At 49.9% G+C, this 21,786-nt stretch overlaps 1 protein-coding gene and 1 long non-coding RNA gene across 4 annotated transcripts; one reads left to right on the forward strand and one right to left on the reverse strand.

Moving 5' to 3' along the window:
* Positions 1–2,401: 2,401 nt before the first annotated feature.
* On the reverse strand, positions 2,402–13,330 carry LOC144292202 (uncharacterized). 3 transcript variants are annotated; one of them, XR_013359673.1, is made up of 4 exons: positions 12,233–13,330; positions 9,852–10,004; positions 3,776–4,001; positions 2,402–3,358 (listed from the first exon to the last, which is right to left on the reverse strand). It is a non-coding gene; the product is annotated as an uncharacterized LOC144292202 (long non-coding RNA). The 3 variants fall into 3 exon arrangements; XR_013359672.1 differs by having other exon boundaries at positions 2,402–4,001; XR_013359674.1 differs by having other exon boundaries at positions 2,402–4,001; positions 9,852–10,017.
* PLAAT4 (phospholipase A and acyltransferase 4) lies at positions 12,584–19,481 on the forward strand. The gene is made up of 4 exons (XM_077862097.1): positions 12,584–12,716; positions 15,393–15,501; positions 16,283–16,551; positions 18,118–19,481. The coding sequence occupies exons 1-4, from the start codon at positions 12,708–12,710 to the stop codon at positions 18,214–18,216; spliced, it is 486 nt and encodes a 161-aa protein (XP_077718223.1). The 5' UTR covers positions 12,584–12,707; the 3' UTR covers positions 18,217–19,481.
* Positions 19,482–21,786: the final 2,305 nt, after the last annotated feature.

The raw sequence follows: 21,786 nt of genomic DNA on the forward strand, positions 1-21,786 counted from the left end.
TTTGCATGCAAGTCTTTGATGAATATAACCTTTAATTTCTCTAGGGTAAACACCTGGTAGTAGAATTTCTGGACCATATGATAAATGCATGTTTGATTTCATAAGAAACTGCCAAACTAGTTTTCAAAGAGTGACTGTACCATTCTGCATTCCCACCAGCAATGTGGGAGATTTCCAGGTGTTCTGCATCTCTGTACTTGTTGCTGTCAGTATTTTTTATTTTAGCCATCCTCACTGGTGTGTAGGGGTATCTTGTTGTGGGGTTTTGTTTTGTTTTGTTGCCACTGGCTGCTTGGAGTTTATTTTCCACTTGGTGCAAGGCACACAGTTTCAGGGTGTCGGGAAGGCTTGCGTGTGGCTTGGACAGTAAAGCGTGGGATTCTCTCGACTTCCTTTTTTGGTGTTTTGCTATTTTGATACAAAAGAACCCAACAGCTTCTGCACGCTGCAGCCTGCCTAGTCTATAGGAAAGGGAGGGGAGGGGAGGGGAGGGAGGGGGATGAGCCGGGCCCCCCCTACGAGCCAGGCGCCTCGGAAGCCTGGTGCTGGCGCTCAGGACGGGGCCGGGTCGGCTTGGCCAGGCTGGCTCCCGGGCTGCTTCCTCACGGCTTTTTTTTAAATGTCTCCCCACCTCGGCTTTTCATTCTCTAATAAGCAGCTCCTTCCACAGAGTGGGAGTCTAGCTTTGGTTCTGATTCATCAATTTTTTCTCGTATGGATTGTCCTTTTAACGTCATGTCTAAGAATTCTTTGCCAAATGAAGATTTATCCTTTGTTTTCTTCTAAAAGTTTTATACTTTTGCTAAATAATAAAATTGAACTAAGGAAATCTGGAGATCAAACTGGCTTTATTAAACTATTCATGAGCAGGTATTAAGCCCCAGCTTGGGAACTTAGTCTAAGTGACACCATTTTGGGCCTGTGGTCTTTTTTTAGCAACTATGATCTTTTTTTTTTTAGCAAACCCAACTTAAATAAAAAGACTAGTCTGGAGAGGGGCCTGGCTGGCTCAGTCAGAAGAGCATATAACTCTTGATGTTGGGGTCATGAGTTCAAACCCCATATGTAGAGATTACGTAAATAAATAGAAACTAAAAATAAAAATGTAGAAAGTAAGAACATGATGATCACTCAGAGCTAGTTCAATTAATTTATGAAATGATTAGAGAAAGAATCTTGCTTTCATTACTTAAATATTAACAACGCTCTGTTAAAAGTAGAGTTTAAACTGAAATAGCAAAGCAATCTCCTGGACCAAGAAACAAACACTTTCAAAGTAAGATCAGCTACTTCCACCCGCAGCCACTTCCTGACCACACATTCTAGACATCTGGGGAGTTCTTAAAACATGCTCTTTCCTGGTCACCACCCCAGAGTGATGAAATCAGAGTATCTGGGGGTGGGGCCTGTGCCTCAGAATATTTTAAGAGCTCCCAGGAGATTCTGACATGCAGCCAGAATTGAGACTATTTCAGGCCTTGAAGACTGGAAATTTCCAGACCCTTTTACATATGAAATTGCTGCAGGAAAGAAGATGCTTCATGTGAGGCCAGCACAGCCCTTGGTAGGGACTAGCCACCAGACAGCTGAGAGCCAGGCTTGAGAAATGGGATCCAGGCTATGGGAGGATAGGGTAGAGGGGAAGATAAAGTAGCAATGCCAGAGAACGTGGGGACACCCCAAATTAGGGAGCCAAGATCCTAAAACATGGCGCGAGCAAGAGGGAGACTGGACAATGTGCCAGACTCAAGGTGACGGAATCTATGCTGATGAGCCTCAGGTGGACCCCGTGACCTCTCTGAGCCTCAGCTCCCGTGTAGAATGGGGATGGTAAGCCATTGCTCTGATCACCCCACCGGGCTGTGAGGCTCAAATGTGAGCAGTCCTCTCTGTTTTCCAGCACTTTTCCATGCAGTTCATTCCAGTAAAAACCCCGCGAGGTAGATGGGGTAAGGAGGAAAGCCAGGCAAACTAGCAAAGTAGCTTGTCAGAAGTCACAGAGCTGGGCTGGGAGTGCCAGAGTCGGAACCAGCTCTTCCTGTCTCCTGGTCGGTACCGTTCTCAGGGCTCTCCAACAGTGATCCTCCTGAACACAGCTCCCAAGGCAAAAAAACCTGAGTTCAAATCCTGCTACCTCCACGAGCTTGGATGTCATGGCTTTGAGCAAATCCAGTGTGTTCCCATGGAGAGATATGGGCAATCATATCAACCCAGCGGGATGGTGGTGAATTTATGAGTCAAAATTACTTAAAATGCCTTGAACTGAGTTGGAACTCAATAAATGGTGGCTCTTTCAGGAAATGTGAGAAATAATAGGCTGCCCCCTCTCCCACGTTGCCAGTGCACCCCCCACCCCGACCCCCACCCCGCCCCAAGCATGAGCACAAGGCATCTCACCTGCGGGGACCGGGGACCGTATCTCAGATGCATAACAAAGTGCTCACCAATGCTTTCCAGCCAGGTGGACTCCCTGCATTCAACAATCTGCTCCACAGAACTGATGACCTCGTCCACACGCCGGGGCTGTTAAGCTGGTTGCTTTAGGATGTGAAGAACTTACTGGGAATCATAGACAGGCACACTCTCGACTCTGGGTGGGGGAGGTTCAGGGTGCAGCACAGGAAAGGGCTGGAAAGGAGGGCAGGTTGCTCCACGCTGCCTGATCAGCATTCTGCACTGTCACCTGCGCTGTTACACTGTCGCCGCAGGTAGGATCCAACATCGTGGAGTGTCCTGCTCTGTTCATTCGATGATTCAGAAAGAGGCAGCTTTTCCTAAGGAGCTTCTCCAGGCCAGGCGCCGCGTGGTTCTTCTGTGTGTCTTCTCATTGCACTTCTTCCCTATCCCAAAGGGGTAAGTATTCCCCTCCCCCTTGAGGAAACTGTCTCTCAAGCCTCAGGAAGATGGAGCAGCACCCCCAAGGTCTCTGCTCCGAGGCTGCAGAGCCAGGAGGAAGAAGCAGGGCTCACAGATTAGGAAGGGCCCGCTTTCTCCGTGCAGCCAGGCAGACACTGTACAGGCCATTTCGTAAATAAGTTCTGTTTGGGACACCCAAAAAATGCAGTTCGATTGATGTACAACAAATCACATACTGTAGAGAATAAAGGGTCCAGAGTCTTTTATTTCCAAAGAATTCAAGGTGCTCAATAGGAAGGAACAAAGTATTACAAGTCAGTATGCGCGAACACATTCATGCTTCTAAACCCAAGGGATGGGAACACCTGGAAGGCTCAGTGGATGAGCATCTGCCTTCAGCTCAGGGTGTGGTCCCGGGTCCTGGGATCGAGTCCCACGTCGGGCTCCCTACAGGGAGCCTGCTTCTCCCTCTGCCTGTGTCTCTGCCTTTCTCTCTCTGTCCCTTATGAGTAAATGAAATCTTTTTAAAAAAATAAATCCAAGGGATGCTCTTTAAACAGAAAATCTTTCCCAGCCTGCAGGGGCCATATTCCCGTCTCCCACATAGATGGCCCTGTGGTCGCAGCCACTCTGAAAAATCTCAACCAGCTTTCCAGGTCTGCCGTTTGGGAGACCAGGGAGATGCAAACACTTGTCGCAAGAGGAATGCCCAGCCCCGCCATCCCTGTCACAGGATTCCCTTTGTGCAGATGCCAGACACTGGATTCTGGGAAAAATGACCTGCACTCCCATCCCTGAGTCGTGGAAGAGGAGAGAGGGTCCTACGAGAACACATTCATTCAGATGTGTGTTCACATGCCCATGCCTGTATGGCCGTGTTTCTGTACATATGTGGTCATGACACCACATGTTCCAGCACCTTTCTGATGTGTCCTAGCACCCCCGGCCAAGGCAATATTGGGAAGTCCATGTCGAGTCTCTTCCCTCCTTGCAGACGGATCAGCACCCCTCTGCTCATCTCCTCCGGCGTCCGAATGCCTTTCTCTCTTGACTGATGTCCTGAGCCAGGGAGCAGGATCTGGTGGGTCACACAGCCGTAGGGGGTAAAGTGGACATCTGCCAGCCAGTCCTCCCAACCACACATCCTGAGGAAGAAGCATCATCAGCCCTTGTTCAGAGGCAGGAACCCAGGCTCCCAGACTGTGATTTGCCCCTCTCTGAGTCCCCAGGTCCCTGGGGTGTCCACCTCCCTCTGCACAAATCATGTCATGCTGGGACTTCCCCTGCGTCTGTTAAAAGGCTGAGCTGGGTCTCCCACTATTGCCCCAGGGCCCTGACTTCCACACCCCGTTTCTTGTCACTATTCCACCCAGGACACCCCAGCTGCAAGAATGAATACCTTTTCTATTCCTCCTCCTTCTATGTTCCTGAGCTGAGAAGAGCATTCCGCATCCCAACCCCTCATTCCTGGTACCCAACCCCAATGAGAGCCATCCTAAGTCCACTATCTCTCTCACACACTCACTTCCCTACACCCTACACCCCCGCAACCTGTGTCCGTTCACCAAGTCCAGTAAACGATAACTCTAAAAGTTTCCCTGAACTTGCCTTCTCGTCCATCTCCCATCCTCTGACTTGGTTCAGGGCATCCCCGTTCCTGCCTTCATGATGCCCATGGCCTCTTCACCAGCACCCCTGCCTCCTGTCCCTTCTCCCCCACATCTGGTCTCCCCAGGACCCACTGTGGTTTTCCCACAGAGCACATCTGGCCTCAGGGCATGGGGCCTGCTCTGTGGGCCACTCACCCTCCCTGCCCTCTGCTCCACAGGCTGCCAGGCTTGCCCTTCTCACCACACAGCTGGCTCCTGCCTCTGCTCCCCTGCACACCTGGCTGTCTCTGCCCCCAGTCCCCTTCCCCACCCGCTCCCTTCCTCTTCTCACCCACACCAGAAAGTCCTCTCTGAGAAGCTGCCATCAGGCCCAGCCTGGCTCAGCTGCCCTCTCTGGGTCCCCAGGTCCTGGGGCAGCCACCCCCTCTGCACAGATCATGTTGTGCCGGGACTTCCCCTGCCTGCCTGCACCTCTTCTGGGTTTGGAGCTCCAGTGGGGCGGGATCCTGTGTGGTGCCCCTTGCCTCCTTCCTCTCTGGGAACCAGTGAGGGCCTGGCCTAGAATGGGGGCCAAGGGAATCTCCATGGAAGAGAGGCTGGAGGACCAGCAGGGCTGGGACCCAGGGCCAGGGCCTCCCCTCTCTCAGCCAGGGCACGGCAGGCCCAGAGATGGCAAACACAAGGGGTCTATTCACTTTATCCCTCAACACAGAAGGCCACAGCCAGGGCACTTCAATAGGAGACAAAATCTGAGCATGTTTCCTATCTGGATGAGAAAGCAGCCAGCTGCCTTGCAGAGCTAGGCCAGATGGCCTTTCATTTTACAGATTATAAGACAAGCCTTCTAGGAATTAGTCCATTTCCTGGAATAATGTACAAAGCCAGCTTGCTCCTTTGAGAGGCACACAACTGACCTGAAACTGAACCTGCCGGGAACTTCAATGACCAAATAGGGGGCTGCTGGGACTGGGTATTTCCCTTCCTGGGCAAGAATAGTCTGGAACCGGAATGGAAAGACTATAGGAGGACGGGGAGGGCCAGAGGTGCTGTTGGGGGAGTGAGAAGCTCCAAGCCCGGGCCAGGAGCAGAGGCGGACAGGGTGGGGATTAGGTCGCCTCCCGGAACCCGAAGACTTCCCCCCATAGACGCTCACTGAGTGTGAGCAAGGCCCAGACAGACACAGCTTCTACAACAAGGACTCAGTTCCCTTTGCATGTCACTCCCCATGCCTCCCCCTCCCAACACGACAGGCATGCAGTCAGTCCCTGTGGACACAGACAGGGGATAGCCACCTGACAAAGACCTCATCTCCCACCCACCCTCCCGGGGAAAGAAGGCTTTCATATAATAATAGGATTTTCACACAGGTTTTCAAAATAGCAGCTGGTGCCCACTCCTCCCAAGACCAGCAAAGCAGACTGAGGGCACCAACCCACTGTAGATTTTCCCTTCTAAGCGAGAGGACTTGGGTAGACTTCATGAAGCGGAGGCTGAGAGAGTCTGGCACCTGCTGGCTTCCTGCCTGACCCTCTAGATGAACTCCAAGAATCTCACTTTGGATTTCATTCTGCCATGCTCAGAGTCGATTACTCACTAACCAAGCGTTGAACACAACCCTGCAGCCCAAGCAGCCGCCGTGATGTACAATCACATGGGGACCCCTCACGCACAGAAGCAGAAGAGAAAGAAGCCCCTGGGCAGCCATCCGTGACCCGAAGGAGGGCTACTTTTGAAGCCAGCACAGCATCCCTGACTCCCACCTGAGGATTTCCTCCGCTTTGCAGTGCTAACAGACAACCCAGAGAACCCAGGGCCTTAGCATAGCAAACACTTGGTTCCGCCCATAACCTGAGGTCTGTGGGGGTCAGCTGAGATTCTTCTGGGCTCCACTGAGTCTGGCTTGTCAAGTTCAGGCGCCACCACCTGGGTTTTATTCTGGTAAGCCTGCTGAGGGAGCGGCCTCTAGCTGGGACACGTCTTCGTCTTCCTCGTGGCAAAAGGCACCAAAGCTAAAGAAACGGAGCCTAACTACGCACTCTGGTTTAAAACGTCTGTTCAGGTGAGGAAACTGACTTGGGTGCTCCTTTGGCCCCTTCGGCCAAAGCAGATCGCATGACCAGGCCTGAAGTCAGTGAGGAGCGTGGACAAGTCACACAGCAATGGCAGGGAGGTATCATCCATTACTGTGAGGGAGCAAAATGGGGGAAAAAAGAATCCAACCTCCCTCAAGGATATTCTTTCCAGGGCCATTCAGAAACTGAACTTTCAAGAAGTACTTGGCTACAAAGGACTGGAGAGTGACAGGTGAAAGGCACTGTGTCCACAGCAAAAGCACCAGTAGGATCTAGGTTAGGTTCTTTGGAACCCAAAGTACGTACTGCATTCACTGGAACATCTTTAGGTAAAAGTAACAAAACTAAACTACAGTGGATTCGACAGTGAGGAAATATATCTCACCATCATTTGCTTATCAAGAAATCAAGTGATGGCCGTCCCAGGACTTATCAGAGGGCCCATGGTGGCATCAAATTTTGTTATTCAGATTTCAATCTTGTTTTTCAAATTTCAATCCTTTTAAAATCTACCTTTGTATGGAATGTTCCAATGTGTCCATAGGTTTATCTCTGAATTCTCTATTTTGATCCATTATTTTAGTTTTGAGCTAATATCACCTCTATTATTTCATGGTATATCTTATAGCTTTCCTCTTCCTAGTCATCACTTTTACCTTGGGTATCTGTAAACCTTGATTTTCCTGTATAAAAGGTACAATGGCTTTATCCAGTCTCTCAGATACAATCTAGTTTGGGTTTGGTTGTTACTACATCGAATTTCTTAAATATCAGATAAACACTAACCAAGGCCAAAAGCATTAATAACAATACCTCAGGATGTTTTATGATCGTAAAAGTCTACTTTGGTATCCCCTTTTTACCATCTAGTTTCCCAATTCCTGTGTAACCGATCTGTGCACTAAATCCTACTGTTTCAAATACCAACATCTTTTGTGAATGGCCAGTGACAGGCAGAGCAGATTCTGCATTATGAGCAAGGAACACAGGACACATTTTCATTTCCCACATGGAGCACCCAGGGCTATGTCAGAAGATAACGGTTCTATCAGATCTCTGGAATTCGGCTCCGCTTGGATATCAGTTATAGGAAAAACAGAGATAAATCTGAGCAGCCTGGGGCAGTTCTCTACCTCATTGGACAGGACAGAAAAAGCCCTCCTCACAGATGAGGCCCCTTCCCCACTGTCCCTGTCTGTCAGTGGCTGCTAAGGACTGACAATACCGAGACTGGAAAAGATCCCAATGGGGACACAGGCAAGGGTTTATCCAGGATGTGTGATGCATTGTGTCCCCGGAGTGAGCATGTGTCTAGAGGGTGTGTTTGGCTTACCCTTGTGTTTTCTTTTTCTTTTTTTTTAATTTTATTTATTTATTTATGATAGTCACACAGAGAGAGAGAGAGAGAGAGGCAGAGACACAGGCAGAGGGAGAAGCAGGCTCCATGCACCGGGAGCCCGACGTGGGATTCGATCCCGGCTCTCCAGGATCATGCCCTGGGCCAAAGGCAGGCGCTAAACCGCTGCGCCACCCAGGGATCCCACCCTTGTGTTTTCTGTAAACGTGTTTCTGAGTGGAGTACATGTCTCCCTGTACAGATGTGTGTGCTTTACACATACACACACACACACAATGCAAATCAGCTGAAATAGAATAAGTTCGATCTGGAATGAATAAAGGTCTCTAGCATTTTATTTCCACAAGGACAAGCTAATTGCTCTCATTAGAACATAATACAGATGTTTGTTTCCATTCTAAATTCATGGCTGGTGTTTAAATAGAAAAATGTGTCCCTGCCTGGAGAAGCTACACCAATGACAGTCCTCTAGTGATCATAGCCAGGGTAATAAATCGCAATCAAGTCTCCAGGCTTTGGGCTGTCTTGGATAAACAGACCAGGGGATAAAGAACAAGGAAGATATATAGACTAAGCCGCAACTTCCCCAAACGGGCTCTGGTATTCCTGGGGTGAACACAGGCAGGGCCAATGGCATAGTTTAAGAGGAGACTGGAGCCCAGGGAAATGCCCTCTGAGAGATGCAGAGTAGAAGGGTTTGCCCAGGTATATGTGTGTGTACCGTGTGTGTACTCAGTTGACTATGCGTGCGGGGGAGGTCTGCTCTCTTTCCGTGCATAGGCGTGGGCAAGCACGTTCAATGAGTCAGAGCATTAGGCATAACCCAGCAGAATTAAGAATTAGCTATTTCCCCTTCCTTCTTTTCAGACTGACCCTCAGGGCCCTAACATGGTCCCCCTGCTCACTGTGTCCCTGGCCACATGATAAGGATTTCCTTCCTCAGATTCCTCTCCAGTCTCAGGACACTCATCACTAGGAGCTGACACTCTGAAAGATTAATGGTACCAGAAAAAGCCTCTCTTCCTCATCCATTACGTAACTGCAAATCCCAGAACATATTTGGCAGTGGGGAAACGGGTACAGGTTGGAGAGAACCCTGAATTCCCAGAGGAAAATCCTGACGATGGGGTGTATTACACTGTTCCAGAGAGGAGTGATCAATGTTCTCCTCAGGATATTTTTGGCTCCAAGATACAAGATTAAATGAAAAGTTCCTTAAAGGACCCAATTTTGCTTTCTACATACCATTATCTATTAAAGGAATCAGGCTCCTTAGAAAAATAACTGATTTCCAGCATAAGGGACAGGAAAGTAGAAACTGAATGTGGATTATTTTGCTCTGCCAGAATGTAAATGTTATAGGTTGAATCTGTCCCCACAGAATTCATGTGTTGTAGCCCAACCTCTAGCACCACACAATATATTTGGAGATAGGGTATTTAAGGGGTAATTAAATTAAAATGAGATCATATGTGTGAGTCCTAACCCAACTGGTGTCCTTATAAGAAGAGATTAGGACATAGACACACACAGAGGGGAGATCATATGAAGACTCGGGAAGAAAGCAGCCACCTACAAGCCAAGGGCAGAAGCCTCAGAAGAAACAGACCCTGCTGGCACCTGGACTTGAACCTCTCGCCCCCAGAATCATGAGAAAATAAAATATTCTTACTTAAGCCAGCTAGTCTGTGTTATTTGCCGCGGCAGGCCTAGCAAACTCTATGTTCAAAATATATCAAGAATCAAATCACTTCTTGCTACTTGGTTGTCCAATATACAACCAGCTGCTCTTGGTTGCTCCCACTTGTACTCCAAAGCCATTCTCAATACAGGAATTAGAGGTAGTCTAGGAATCAGCACAAGTCATGTCACTGTCATGCTCCACCCGCCAGTGGATTCCACTTAATTCAGAACAAAAATCAACACCCTACGCCATGTAGATAGGGCTCGGGTTACCCTTGGCTGTTTTCTCCTGCGACTCAATTCCCAGATCCAGAAACCCTGGCAGACATGTGCAGCCACAGGGCCTTTGCAATGGCTGCTCCGTTCACTTCCTGCCTCCTTGAGTGCGTTGCTCAAAAGTCACTTGTCCAGTGAAGCTGTTCCTTCCTACATAGGAGACCTAAAATTAAAATTGCACCTCCCATCATCTCTATCCCCTTTCTATTCTCCATTTTTCTCAGCATTTGACCATCTAACATAATATCTACCTTATGATACTTCTGTCCATCTCTCCAACAAGAAAGTATGATCCACAGTGGCATAGATTTTTATCAGTGTTGTTCACTGATGGATGTCTGACTTCCTACTGCAGTGCTTGGCACGTGGTAGGACCTCAGTGGGTACCTGGTGGCTACAGGTTTAAGATGAGGTTGCACCATGTGCTGAGCATCGCACGAGTAAGTTATCTCAGTGTTAGACTTCAAGATGACCGCTTGCTCTTGCTCCCTGAGAGAGCAGCCCCAACCTCAACGACCAGCACCACCTCCCTTTTCCCCCAGATGCCTTCCCTCACCTACTCTCCAGTTGTCATGGGAGGTTATGTTCTGATGTCTTACCACCTCGAATGGGAAAGGCCCTAGCAGTATCCATGGCAAAATGAGGTATATATGTCCTTCTCAACTAAGGAGAAAGGGCCTGGGATTGAAAGAAGACATACATGTCACAGGAAGATAAAAAAGTAAATGTTGGGGCACCTGGGTGGCTCAGTGGTTGAGCATCTGCTTTTAGCTCAGGGCGTGATCCCGGGATCCTAGGATCGAATGCCCCCTTGGGGTGTCCACAGGGAGCCTGCCTCTCCCTCTGCCTATGTCTCTGCCTTTGTGTGTGTGTGTGTGTGTGTGTGTGTGTGTGTGTGTCTCATAAATGAATATATAAAATCTTAAAAGAAAGAAAAGAAAAAGTAAATATCTGGTAAACAAATTTCCTGGACTACCTAGTGACAGTGGTACATAAAGGACTTTGATCCCACAGACCTTAACTGGGTTCCTCCCTATTTACCATAACTAGTTCATAATACAGTGTGGTTATGTAGGTGGTAGTTATCTTCCTAGAGCAGAACTCCTAATCAATTCTTTTAGGCATTTGTGAGAGAAGTAAAGAACCAAGGGAAACGGCCTCCAGGGGCTGTAAAGCTCTAGTAGGACTAGCTCCATCTTGATTTAATTTTGCCCTGAATATTTCTCCCTCCCTTGTCATTCCACAGTAGACCTGTTTGAACGCTGTAAGCCTGTTGGGGAACTAGCTGACCTTATAGGTTTTGTTTTTTTGCTTTTTTTAAATTTTTAAATTTCATTTTTAAAAAAGATTTTACTTATTTATTCATGAGAAGAGACACAGAGAAACATAGGCAGAGGGAGCAGCAGTCTCCCTGTGTGGTGCCCTGTGCAGGACTCGATCCCAGGACCCAAGGATCACGACCTGAGCCAAAGGCAGGCACTCAACCACTGAGCCACCCAGGTGGCCCTGTCCTTAGGTTTCATAGGAATCCTCAATTAAGGCAGAACACATTGCACAAACAAACTAATGATCATGTTCTTGCACATCACCCCATAAGCACATGATAAGCTAGTAATCAATTCTGCTTAAAATTTCTCAGGAGGGCAGCCCCAGTGGCTCAGCGGTTTAGTGCCACCTTCAGTCCAGAGCGTAATCCTAAAGATCCGGGATCAAGTCCCATGTCGGGCTCCCTGCATGGAGCCTGCTCCTCCCTCTCCTTGCGTCTCTGGCTGTCTCTGTGTGTGTGTGTGTGTGTCTCTCATTAATAAATAAAATCTTTAGGGGATCCCTGGGTGGCGCAGCGGTTTGGCGCCTGCCTTTGGCCCAGGGCGCGATCCTGGAGACCCGGGATCAAATCCCACGTCAGGCTCCCAGTGCATGGAGCCTGCTTCTCCCTCTGCCTATGTCTCTGCCTCTCTCTCTCTCTGTGTGACTATCATAAATAAATAAAAATTTAAAATAAATAAATAAATAAATAAATAAATAAATAAATAAATAAATAAAATCTTTAAAAAAAAATTTCTCAGGAAACTTGAAGAACCTGACGCTTGATCACTGAAGACATGTGGTGGATTACTCTAGCCCTCGTGGCACTGTAGCTGGTTTCTTTTTTCATTCCTGTTCCCCTTTAAAAGCCCTTCCTGCAGGGAGATGGGACAGTGGTGTTTTAGGACATGAGTCCACCGTCTTCTCAGTGAGCGGGCTTTCTCGAATAAAATCGCTTTCCTTGTCCCAACTCTTTGTCTCCCTCATCATATTGGCCTGTCGTGCAATGAGCGGGTGGGACCCACAATCACAAGCCACAGCAATTCTATGTTTTGAGGTAGGTAATCACAGACCTTCCATTTAGAGTGACTGTTCAGTCTCCCTTTAAAAACTGTTTCTGGGGATCCCTGGGTGGCTCATCGGTTTAGTGCCTGCTTTTGGGCCAGGGCGTGATCCTGGAGTCCTGGAATCGGGTCCCGCGTCGGGCTCCCTGCATGGAGCCTGCTTCTCTCTCTGCCTGTGTCTCTGCCTCTCTCTCTGTCTCTCATGAGTAAATAAATAAAAAATCTTAAAAAACAAACAAACAAACAAACAAAACTGTTTCTGTGGTGCCTGGGTGGCTCAGTTGGTTAAGCATCTGAGTGTTGGCCTCAGATCAGGTCTTGGTCTCAGGATCCTGAGTTTGAGCCTGGTGCTGGGCTCCACCCTGGGCCTAATGCTTACTTTACTAAGAAAAGTAGCTTTACATAGCATCGAAAAGGAAAGTGAAAGCAAAACTTTCAACTTCAATAAAAGTTGGTGCACAAGCAGCACACAGCAGACAGCACCATGACTGAGGTAAGCATCCCTGACTTTCTACCTAGGGCTCTCCAGGGGTGGGGGGGCCCCCTCCTATAAAGGCCTCAGTCTGGGTTCCTGGCCTTGGGCACAGTTAACTCCAAAGTTTGGAAAATCTTCAGAAGGAGGTTCTGGAAGACTCTTTGTAGTTTAAAAGTCCCTCTTTAAAAGCCCCTGCTGGGCTGTGAGGGCTTTGGGTCCAGGGAGCCTCCTCGCTCCATCTGGCTCAGCCGGGGCCCAAGGGCCTCCGGGGGTAGGAGCTGTGGTGGCAGGGGGCTCTGTCTCCTGAGCTGGGAAGCATCTGGGGCGTGGGTGAAGGGCGGGGGGTCCCAGGACTTGGGAGGTGAGTGGATCCCCGCTGGGCCTGGCTCCCTGGCTCCAGATGGACTTCGGCGCCTGCTCGGCTCTGTCCTCCTCTCCCTCTTGCTCCATGGCACTTGGCCTGCCCTGTGAAGTTGGCTTGAATTTCAGCTTTCTGACGCGGACTCCCTTCCTGATCGCTATGGTGTCCAGATTCCCACACAGCCCAGGCAGGCCTAGGCAGGCCTAGGCAGGGCTCGGTGGCGGGCGTACAGCTGAAGGGGAACAAGTAGAATTCAGGCAATTCAGGGCAATGAGATCATTCCAGAAGGAGCGGCCTTTGTTGCCTGGGCAACCATCTCCTTATCCAGGCACGGCCCAAGTTCACATTGGATCTGCTGTCAGCTCCTATGCACGTGGTGTCTGGGCTTGACCTTATCACAGGTGGAATCCAGAGTGCAAAACCCCCTTTTGATTCCAGCGTGGAGGCCACCCCTGGACCTGCCGTGCCCTGGCTGAGAGAGGGGAGGCCCTGGCCCTGGGTCCCAGCCCTGCTGGTCCTCCAGCCTCTCTTCCATGGAGATTCCCTTGGCCCCCATTCTAGGCCAGGCACTCACTGGTTCCCAGAGAGGAAGGAGGCAAGGGGCACCACACAGGATCCCGCCCCACTGGAGCTCCAAACCCAGAAGAGGTGCAGGCAGGCAGGGGAAGTCCCGGCACAACATGATCTGTGCAGAGGGGGTGGCTGCCCCAGGACCTGGGGACCCAGAGAGGGCAGCTGAGCCAGGCGGGCCTGATGGCAGCTTCTCAGAGAGGACTTTCTGGTGTGGGTGAGAAGAGGAAGGGAGCGGGTGGGGAAGGGGACTGGGGGCAGAGACAGCCAGGTGTGCAGGGGAGCAGAGGCAGGAGCCAGCTGTGTGGTGAGAAGGGCAAGCCTGGCAGCCTGTGGAGCAGAGGGCAGGGAGGGTGAGTGGCCCACAGAGCAGGCCCCATGCCCTGAGGCCAGATGTGCTCTGTGGGAAAGCCACGGTGGGTCCTGGGGAGACCAGATGTGGGGGAGAAGGGACAGGAGGCCAGGATAGGAGTGGGGCCTGTGGTCAAGAGGCCTTAGGGTCAGGACACCTTGCTGGCTAAGTCAGAAAAACATGTGACCCTTGATCTCAGGGTCATGAGTTCAAGCCTCACATTGGGTATGGAGATTACTAGAATAAAGTAAAAAAAAAAAAAAAAAAAAAAAAAAACAGGAAAAAGAGGGTAAGGGTCTCAGAGACAGGGTTGGGGGCTGCCCTGAAACGAATCACAGTGTGAGAGATGTTTGAGGAGGAGAATTAAGGAGAAACTCCTGGATTCTACGTTGGTGGATGGATATTGGCACAAAGAAGAGGGCCGGGGTACACAGGCCCCAGGTCTCCCATGAGGTGGCCTGCAATCAGAGATAGAGGGTTGTGGGCTGAGAGCTGGCTCAGAAAGGGAAGAAATTGAAACATTCTCAAAGCAGAAGCCGTGGCAGCCTGGGGGGGAGGGCACAAGCCCTCCATGTGCGTGCTGTGACCATCCCCATGGGTCCAGATGCTAGCTGGCCCCACAGAGTCTCAGGTTTCCTTAGGATGCTGTCAGCTCCTGCCTCTCAGGTTGCCATCTCCGAGGGTGGGTGTCTTGAGGCTGGCGGGGACAGAGTCCAGGGAGGAACAGGTGCCTGTGTGGCCATGGACAACCAGGGCCAAGAGGTGGGATGAGGACCTGAATGTCAGTCTGAGAAGAGGAGAGAAGGTGGTGACTCCCCTGCCCGACTGCTGACGATGGGTTCGGGGCTCCCAATCTCAGTGAAGGGTTTTTCATGCAAGGAGTCACGTCAACACTCTCAGGAGCAGCCGTGCAATGAACCTGAACGTGCACATTCACATCCTCCTCGGTGTGCCTATGAGTATCCACAACACGCACACACACACACACACACACACACACACACACACACAATATGCAACACACACAGATATGCATGTAATCAGAACACAACACACATAGAACACACATGCACAACACGTACATATATATTCATGTGTGCTACTGCACTGCAGCCCATATCACATGTACACAAGCACATACATACATGATAGTGTGGGCACACTGAACAAATCCCCACTCTCCTATTCCACAAGGTCCTTTTATCCAGACTTCAGCCCCCAGTTTGGGGAAGCTCTAAAAGTGACAGAAGGCTGAGGACCTCACAGAGGCCAGGAGTTCCCTCCCACTCCAGGCTCTCATCAGGTGATGAACATCAGCAAGGGGGTCCCCAGGCCAAGCTGCAGGGTCCCAGGAGGGCTCTCAACTGTTACCTAGAGGCTTCCTACACCATCTTGGGTTTTTCTGTTGCAGTTTCATCAAGAACCCAGGCCTGGAGACCTGATTGAGATTTTCCGCATTGGCTATGAGCACTGGGCCATCTATGTGGGAGGCGGTTATGTGATCCATCTGACTCCCCCAAGTAAGAGCTGTTGGAAATATAATTTTTCAAAATATTTGTTACCAGATTGAGAATAATTGGAGGAAAGAGCTGAGCAAGGGAAACCAGAGTTGGTTTCTCCCTGAGCAATGCTTGAGCAGATCCTATATCCATATCCCACTGCGTAATTGAGTGGGATCCCATAGATCCAGGGGCAGGGAAGTCAAACAGAATGCCCATTCCACGGACAGGAAGGGAATGAGAAGCCTTTGATTGCTGGGATCCAGCTCATGGGTCACTGGAGGTCACATCTTCAAGATGAAACCCCCAACACCCATATTTTGATTACCCAAATGGACATAATATGTACCTCGAAAGTTAAAAGGTGATGAAGTAATACATGGAAAGTAGCAGTGTGTGAAACACAGTCAATAGTAAAATAAATTTGTTCTCTTTGCGAAATGTATAAGCGCACAAAAATGAACAAATAGTAAATGTTTGACTATCACTGGTCATAATGGCAAAAATTTTAAAGACCTAAGTGTTCAATAATAGGGCTTGGTCAAATAAACGATCTATATTCATGTGACGAAATTACAATGACATTGCCATAAGCAATCATGACATTCACTGACTTGAAAAAGTATTCACAGCTTGTTAAATAAAGATCTAGGAATCCTCCAATCACCTATGTGAAAAGACAAACAGTGACACTCCAGCAGTGTCCTCCTTGCTCCTCTTTTTCATCCTGCCCCTCTTCTCTCCCTGTCTCACCTTCCCCTGCAACCCACCCCCATGACCATGACCATATCTCTGACTCCAGGTGAGTACCCTGGGGCCGGCTCCAGCAGCGTCTTCTCTGTGCTGAGCAACAGAGCCGTGGTGAGACGGGACCGCCTGGAGGATGTGGTGGGGAACTGCCGCTATAGGGTCAACAATCACTTGGACCACAAATACACACCAAGGCCTGTGAATGAGATCATCTACTCTGCAAAGCAGAAGATTGGTCAGGAGATGCCATACAGTCTTCTGAGCAGAAACTGTGAGCATTTTGTCACCAACCTGAGATATGGTGAACCCCACAGCAGGCAGGTAAGGCCCTCTGAGATGATCCCTCTCCCTCCTGAATGTCTCCTGGGGTGTCTAAGCTGGGCAGCGAAAGGGGAGAATCATTATGACCCACATGCTGGAATCAAGATGTCTGAGCTCAAATCTTCAATCAGCTTTTGATCCACTGGGGGTCGTTGGACAGGTCACTCCCTCCCTGGGCCTCAGTTTCCCCACGTGTAGGAGGAGGAGTTGAATGGAGGACCTCGGGAGGCCTGCCAGTCTGACCTTCTAGGATCCTGCAGCTTGAATACCCACCCTAAAGGCAGCTCCTAATGCTCCTAAAGCGTGTTGGGAAAAGTCAGGGCCAAGCCAACCGCATAACAGGTCTCCTAAGGCCCCAGAGAGCCCTCAGCCAAGGGATGCTCAAGGTCATGAGCCTGTGTAAGAGCTCAAGGATATATTTATGGAAGATCTGGGGCTCAGCTCCACTCCCACCTCTTCAGTCTTCCATGTGTTGTCCCCAAAATGCACAGCTAGTTATTGGCAGAGACAGGATTCCAACCCCAGCTGTCCTTCTCTAGAGTCTGCTCCTTACCGCTGTACAGCAGCAGGCCTAATAATTTAAAGTATCGCATCACTACTGCTCCTAGTTGGGCCATTTATTTAAGAACTCATAAAGAGCACCTCTGTGCCTGGCAGAGCTGGGTGCGGGGGATGCAGTGAGGAACAAGACAAGTGACACAGGTGAGCTCCTTGCTCTTCCCGGAGTCACAGTAGTGACCTAGTTTGGGAGCAGTTCCTGGGCCACCTCACACTTGCTTCAAGGGCTCCCCAATGGCCAGACAGGATGTCAGCCATCCGGGCTTCACCTCCTCGTCCATTCCACTACTATCCCCAGGGACTTGTGTTCTTTAAATACTTGCAGGGCTCCAGGCCCAGGTGATTGGGTGGACAGAGGCTTCTGGATGAGATGAGGGTGAGGATGGGAGGACCAGGCTTGCGGAGGGAAACCAAGAATTTGGAGGTAGTTGGTGATGGGTGGCCTTTAGACCTCCAGGTGACGATGGTGAGTAGCAGTTGGACCTAGGAGTCTGGAGTTGAGAGAGGAGCTGGGGCTGGAGGTAGACGTTTCCATGCTGCAGTTCACAGTGCATAGTGAAGTCAAAGTATGCTCCCTTGGCCATGGTGTCCAGAGGTCTCTCCTCAGCTTCTGCCAATCCCCCTCCCTCCCTGGGGGTGTAGCCCAGACAGCAGAGCAGTTCCCAGGTTCAGGAGAGAGCTCTGTTCTCCTAGGAAACCAAGCACAAACCCTCTTCCTTCCCCAGTCTGAGTCAGGAACTAATGAGGTCACCCAGCAAACTCACACAAAAGGATCCCATCAGCCCAGACAAGCCCACCACTAAGAGGTCTTCACCACTAAGAGAATATAGGTCTCCCTGGAAATGGGGCCACGAGGACTCAGCAAGTATCTTCCCTGGGAGAGAACTCTGGGCTGGCAGCTCAGGGGGAAGGAGAATCGGGTGTGGCCTCCAGGCCCTTGGAAGAGAGGGAGAATCTGCCTGTACTTGCTGTGTGTGTGAATGCTGACCGTGGGTTACTCACTTTCAGGTGACAAATGTCCTGATTGGAGGAGGGGCAACCCTGGGAATTGGCTTCATTGCTGTTCTTGGATATTCTCTTTTAAAGCGGCGATCCCAAAACCAGTGACAGCCTGAAGGAGCCACAAATCCTGCATCTGGGCACATCAATGGAGACACCTCATGGCTCTTCTGTCTGCTGGACCCTTGCCCTCAGGCAACCTTGGTTCTGTTTCTCCCCTTCCCTCACTCACTGGCTGAAGGATGGGCTAATTGTATCAAAACCAAAGAATCAGTAAGTGTATCTTAAGAAAGGAATTCCAGGGATCCCTGGGTGACGCAGCGGTTTGGCGCCTGCCTTTGGCCCAGGGCGCGATCCTGGAGACCCGGGATCGAATCCCACATCGGGCTCCCCTTGCATGGAGCCTGCTTCTCCCTCTGTCTGTGTCTCTGCCTCTCTCTCTCTCTGCGACTATCATAAATAAATAAAAATTAAAAAAAAAGAAAGAAAGGAATTCCATTATATTTTTATAGATTATGAGCAAACAAGGAAGAAAGGAACATTAATTCGGCACCTGTTGGGTTCTCTCAGCAATTTCTAGCTGAGTGACCTTGGGAAGAGCTCTTGACTCTCCGAGCTTGGGTCCCACCTTCTGTGGGATTGGGGTAATGATCCATTTCTCAGTGATGTCATCAGGATTCAGTACGGTCATGTGGAGAGGACACTCCGTGATGTCTGGTGCCTAGCTGGTATCTGATGGGTTGTCTACATCTGTCCACCTAGACTAGCCATTGCTGTCTAGGTAAATTCCTTTTACTATTGGGGTGCCTAAAAACCAAACTCAACAACTGAATTTTGTCCCTCTGTAGCCACAACACCTGGTGCTTGAACCCCTGACCCTACATGTACATTTCCCAACATCTTCCCAAGGACCCCCTTCACTCAGTCCTCCTTTTAGCTTTCTTTGTCAACTCCAAGTCTGGTCCTCATCCTCTGTGAGTACCAGATGGAAATATATTGACTTTCCATGCCTAAATTGCATGGCTTGAAGTTCCCCCTGGTTTGCTGAAAATTAACCACCTCAATTTTGGGGCAGTGAAACTACTCTGTATGAGACTATAATGATGCATAGGCCCCATAACACATTTGTCCAGACCCACAGAATGTACAATGCTGAGAGTGGACCCAAACAGAAACTGTGAACTTTGAGGGATAATGACACGTCCACGTGGGGTCATCAGTTGTAACAACAGTGGATGTTCCGCTGAGGGATGTAGGTAGTGGGGGAGGCTGTGCATGGAGTGAGCACAGGGTGTCCAGGAACTCTCTGTACCTTCTTCTCAACTCTGCTGTGAAGCTACAATGGCTCAAAAAAATAAAATTTTTAAAACCAATTAGCCACCTCTGAATATCCCTCTGTTACCTTCCAGCAAACTCTCCAGGAGGTCTCAGAAGTGCCAAGTCCCCATGTTCTTGTGCCTGCTCAGCCTGCCCCTGCCAGCAGCAACCCTACTGAATGGCCGCCCCATGTGACCATCCTCCACGGTGGTCACTACAGCCACTACCTCTCTGGCTTGAGGATGAGGGATGTTGCCCTCCTCCGGGCTGTACCTTCCCAGGCATGTGAAAGCTGGTGGGTCCCTGAATCCCCCGGCATGACAGAAAACAGGCTACAACCAGTCATAAGACTTTCCTGAAAAGTCAAGGCTATCAGAAGGTTGAAGGTTAAAAGAGTGTCTTACACTCCTTACAACCAAAGGGGGCCCTGCTCTGATCCCCAGGCTGAACTATCAGCCTCCATTTGTGGGTTCCAGAAGTGTCCATGCCTGCCTCACGGTGGTCAGAGGGCCACACTACCCTCCACAAAGGTGGGCACAAATGGAAGGCCCAGAGACGCAAAGGCTTTCTTACTTCTTGTTATCTGTGACTCCCCTTCCTGGAACTCATTTCATGTCAAGATCAATTGTCCCAGCATAATGGTCAGTCCAGGGTATGCGTAGCCGGCACCACCATGTCCCACCCCTGTTTGCAGTCTCACGTATCCCTGTATCTACCCTTGATGGCAGTTCTCACGGTAAGACTTGGAACACTGATCCGTGAGGTTCTTTTACTAATATCCCTCTCTCCGTTAGAACTGCAGGGACCCCAAGAGGTAGTCCTGTCAGAGCTTGTCACACTGGGACCCCAGCATCCATCACAATGCCTGGCTTACTGTGGGTGCTCCATGAAAACTTGTTTGCTTCATACTTTAACTAATACATAGGAAAATACAACGATTATTCTCTGCGATTGTGAGAAAAACCTTGAAATGAAATAAAGTTGCAGCCCTCAATATAAAGTTTAACGCCCACTAGAAGTGTGTTGAGTTGCTGGAAAGTTTTAACATATGCTGGACGAGTTGTAGGCTCCCACCCTCTAGACTGACTTCCATGAATCAAATTCCACTAAAACGTGAAGATATATATAATTAATAAACCATAGTTGACCTGCATGTGAAAAGCTGACAAAATTGTGGCACTACCTCCGGACAACCCTTGGTCTCAGCACAACATTGTTTAGGGCTATAACCTGCTTCAGAGAATATGCATATCCACAGACTGTGTTTCAGTTCAAGGAAAGTTTAATAAGACTGCTGAGTGCTGGAGAAACGAGAACCCTGGAGTCCACGTGGCATGACTCTGATTGTCCCTTGACAGCATTCTGTCACTTTGGTAAGACAGCATCTCTGTCCTCACTCTCAGTTGTGGAACCGCTGGCAGGACATAGGGAAGTTCCCCATGCTGCCCCTCCTGCCTCGGGGATGGCTGATGTTTTCCTCTGTGTGCATCCACGAGAATTTTCTAAAGGTGGCTGGGATCTGGAATGGCTGAGACATAGGAGGACAAGGGAACTCTCCGGGCTGCCAGCCAGCTGGATGTACCACAAAGTCATCCTCCAGGGGAATGGCCCTGTGCTGCCCAGGGTGAGGGGACATGCTCAGGAGAGCCCCTTGCAGGGTGATGGCAGTGCTGAGAGCACCCGGCAGCCCTTAGGCAGTCCCTCTGCTGTGGGGAAGGGCCATTGTGCCACTTCACATAGCCGGTCACTAGACAGCTGCCCAGGTTATCACCAGACACTCCCATCTCTCTCTGTAGGGTGTGGGGGTAACGTCCCCTTATTCCCCACCTGTTTCTATCCTCCTATCCTGGTACCTGGAATTTGCCACAGTGAATTCGGTTGTTAGCCTTTGTCTCTCAGACAACATGTGCTTTCAATCTCTTCTGAAGCTGTTGGTATCTTAGTACAAAGTAGTCCTGTGGTGGCTTTCAGGACCTGGAAGGACCTGGAAGGACCTGGAAGAACTGGGACTTAGCAAGGGCTAAGTCTTGGTGTAAGGATATGTGTGAGGGTTGTGTAGCCTGGGACCAGGGCTGTTGTGGGGGAGGGAGGGTGTTCTTTGAAATGCATGGTCAGGGTGGGGAGGCAGTAGGGAGTCAGGAAAGAGGGATGCTAAAGAGAGAGGCAGAGGACTTGAAGATGAGCTCCCCAGTTCCCCCCCCCCCAGAACCCCTTGCATCCTACATGGCAGGAATGTCAGTCAGTCTTGTTCTGGGGGCTTCAGGAAGGCAAGGGAGTCAGAGGGCTCTGTGTCCACCCTTGGGGAGAGGCTGGTCGGGAAAGGAGGCAGGAGACCAGGATTGTGAGGATCTCCTCAGCCCT

This window comes from Canis aureus, chromosome 21 (genome assembly GCF_053574225.1).
Source record: "Canis aureus isolate CA01 chromosome 21, VMU_Caureus_v.1.0, whole genome shotgun sequence".
NCBI lineage: Eukaryota > Metazoa > Chordata > Mammalia > Carnivora > Canidae > Canis > Canis aureus.

Coding starts and splice junctions, on each gene's coding strand:
- PLAAT4 (XM_077862097.1), top strand. Junction 15,502..16,282: donor GATCCATCTGACTCCCCCAA/GTAAGAGCTGTT, acceptor CTCTGACTCCAG/GTGAGTACCCTGGGGCCGGC. Junction 16,552..18,117: donor GTGAACCCCACAGCAGGCAG/GTAAGGCCCTCT, acceptor ACTCACTTTCAG/GTGACAAATGTCCTGATTGG.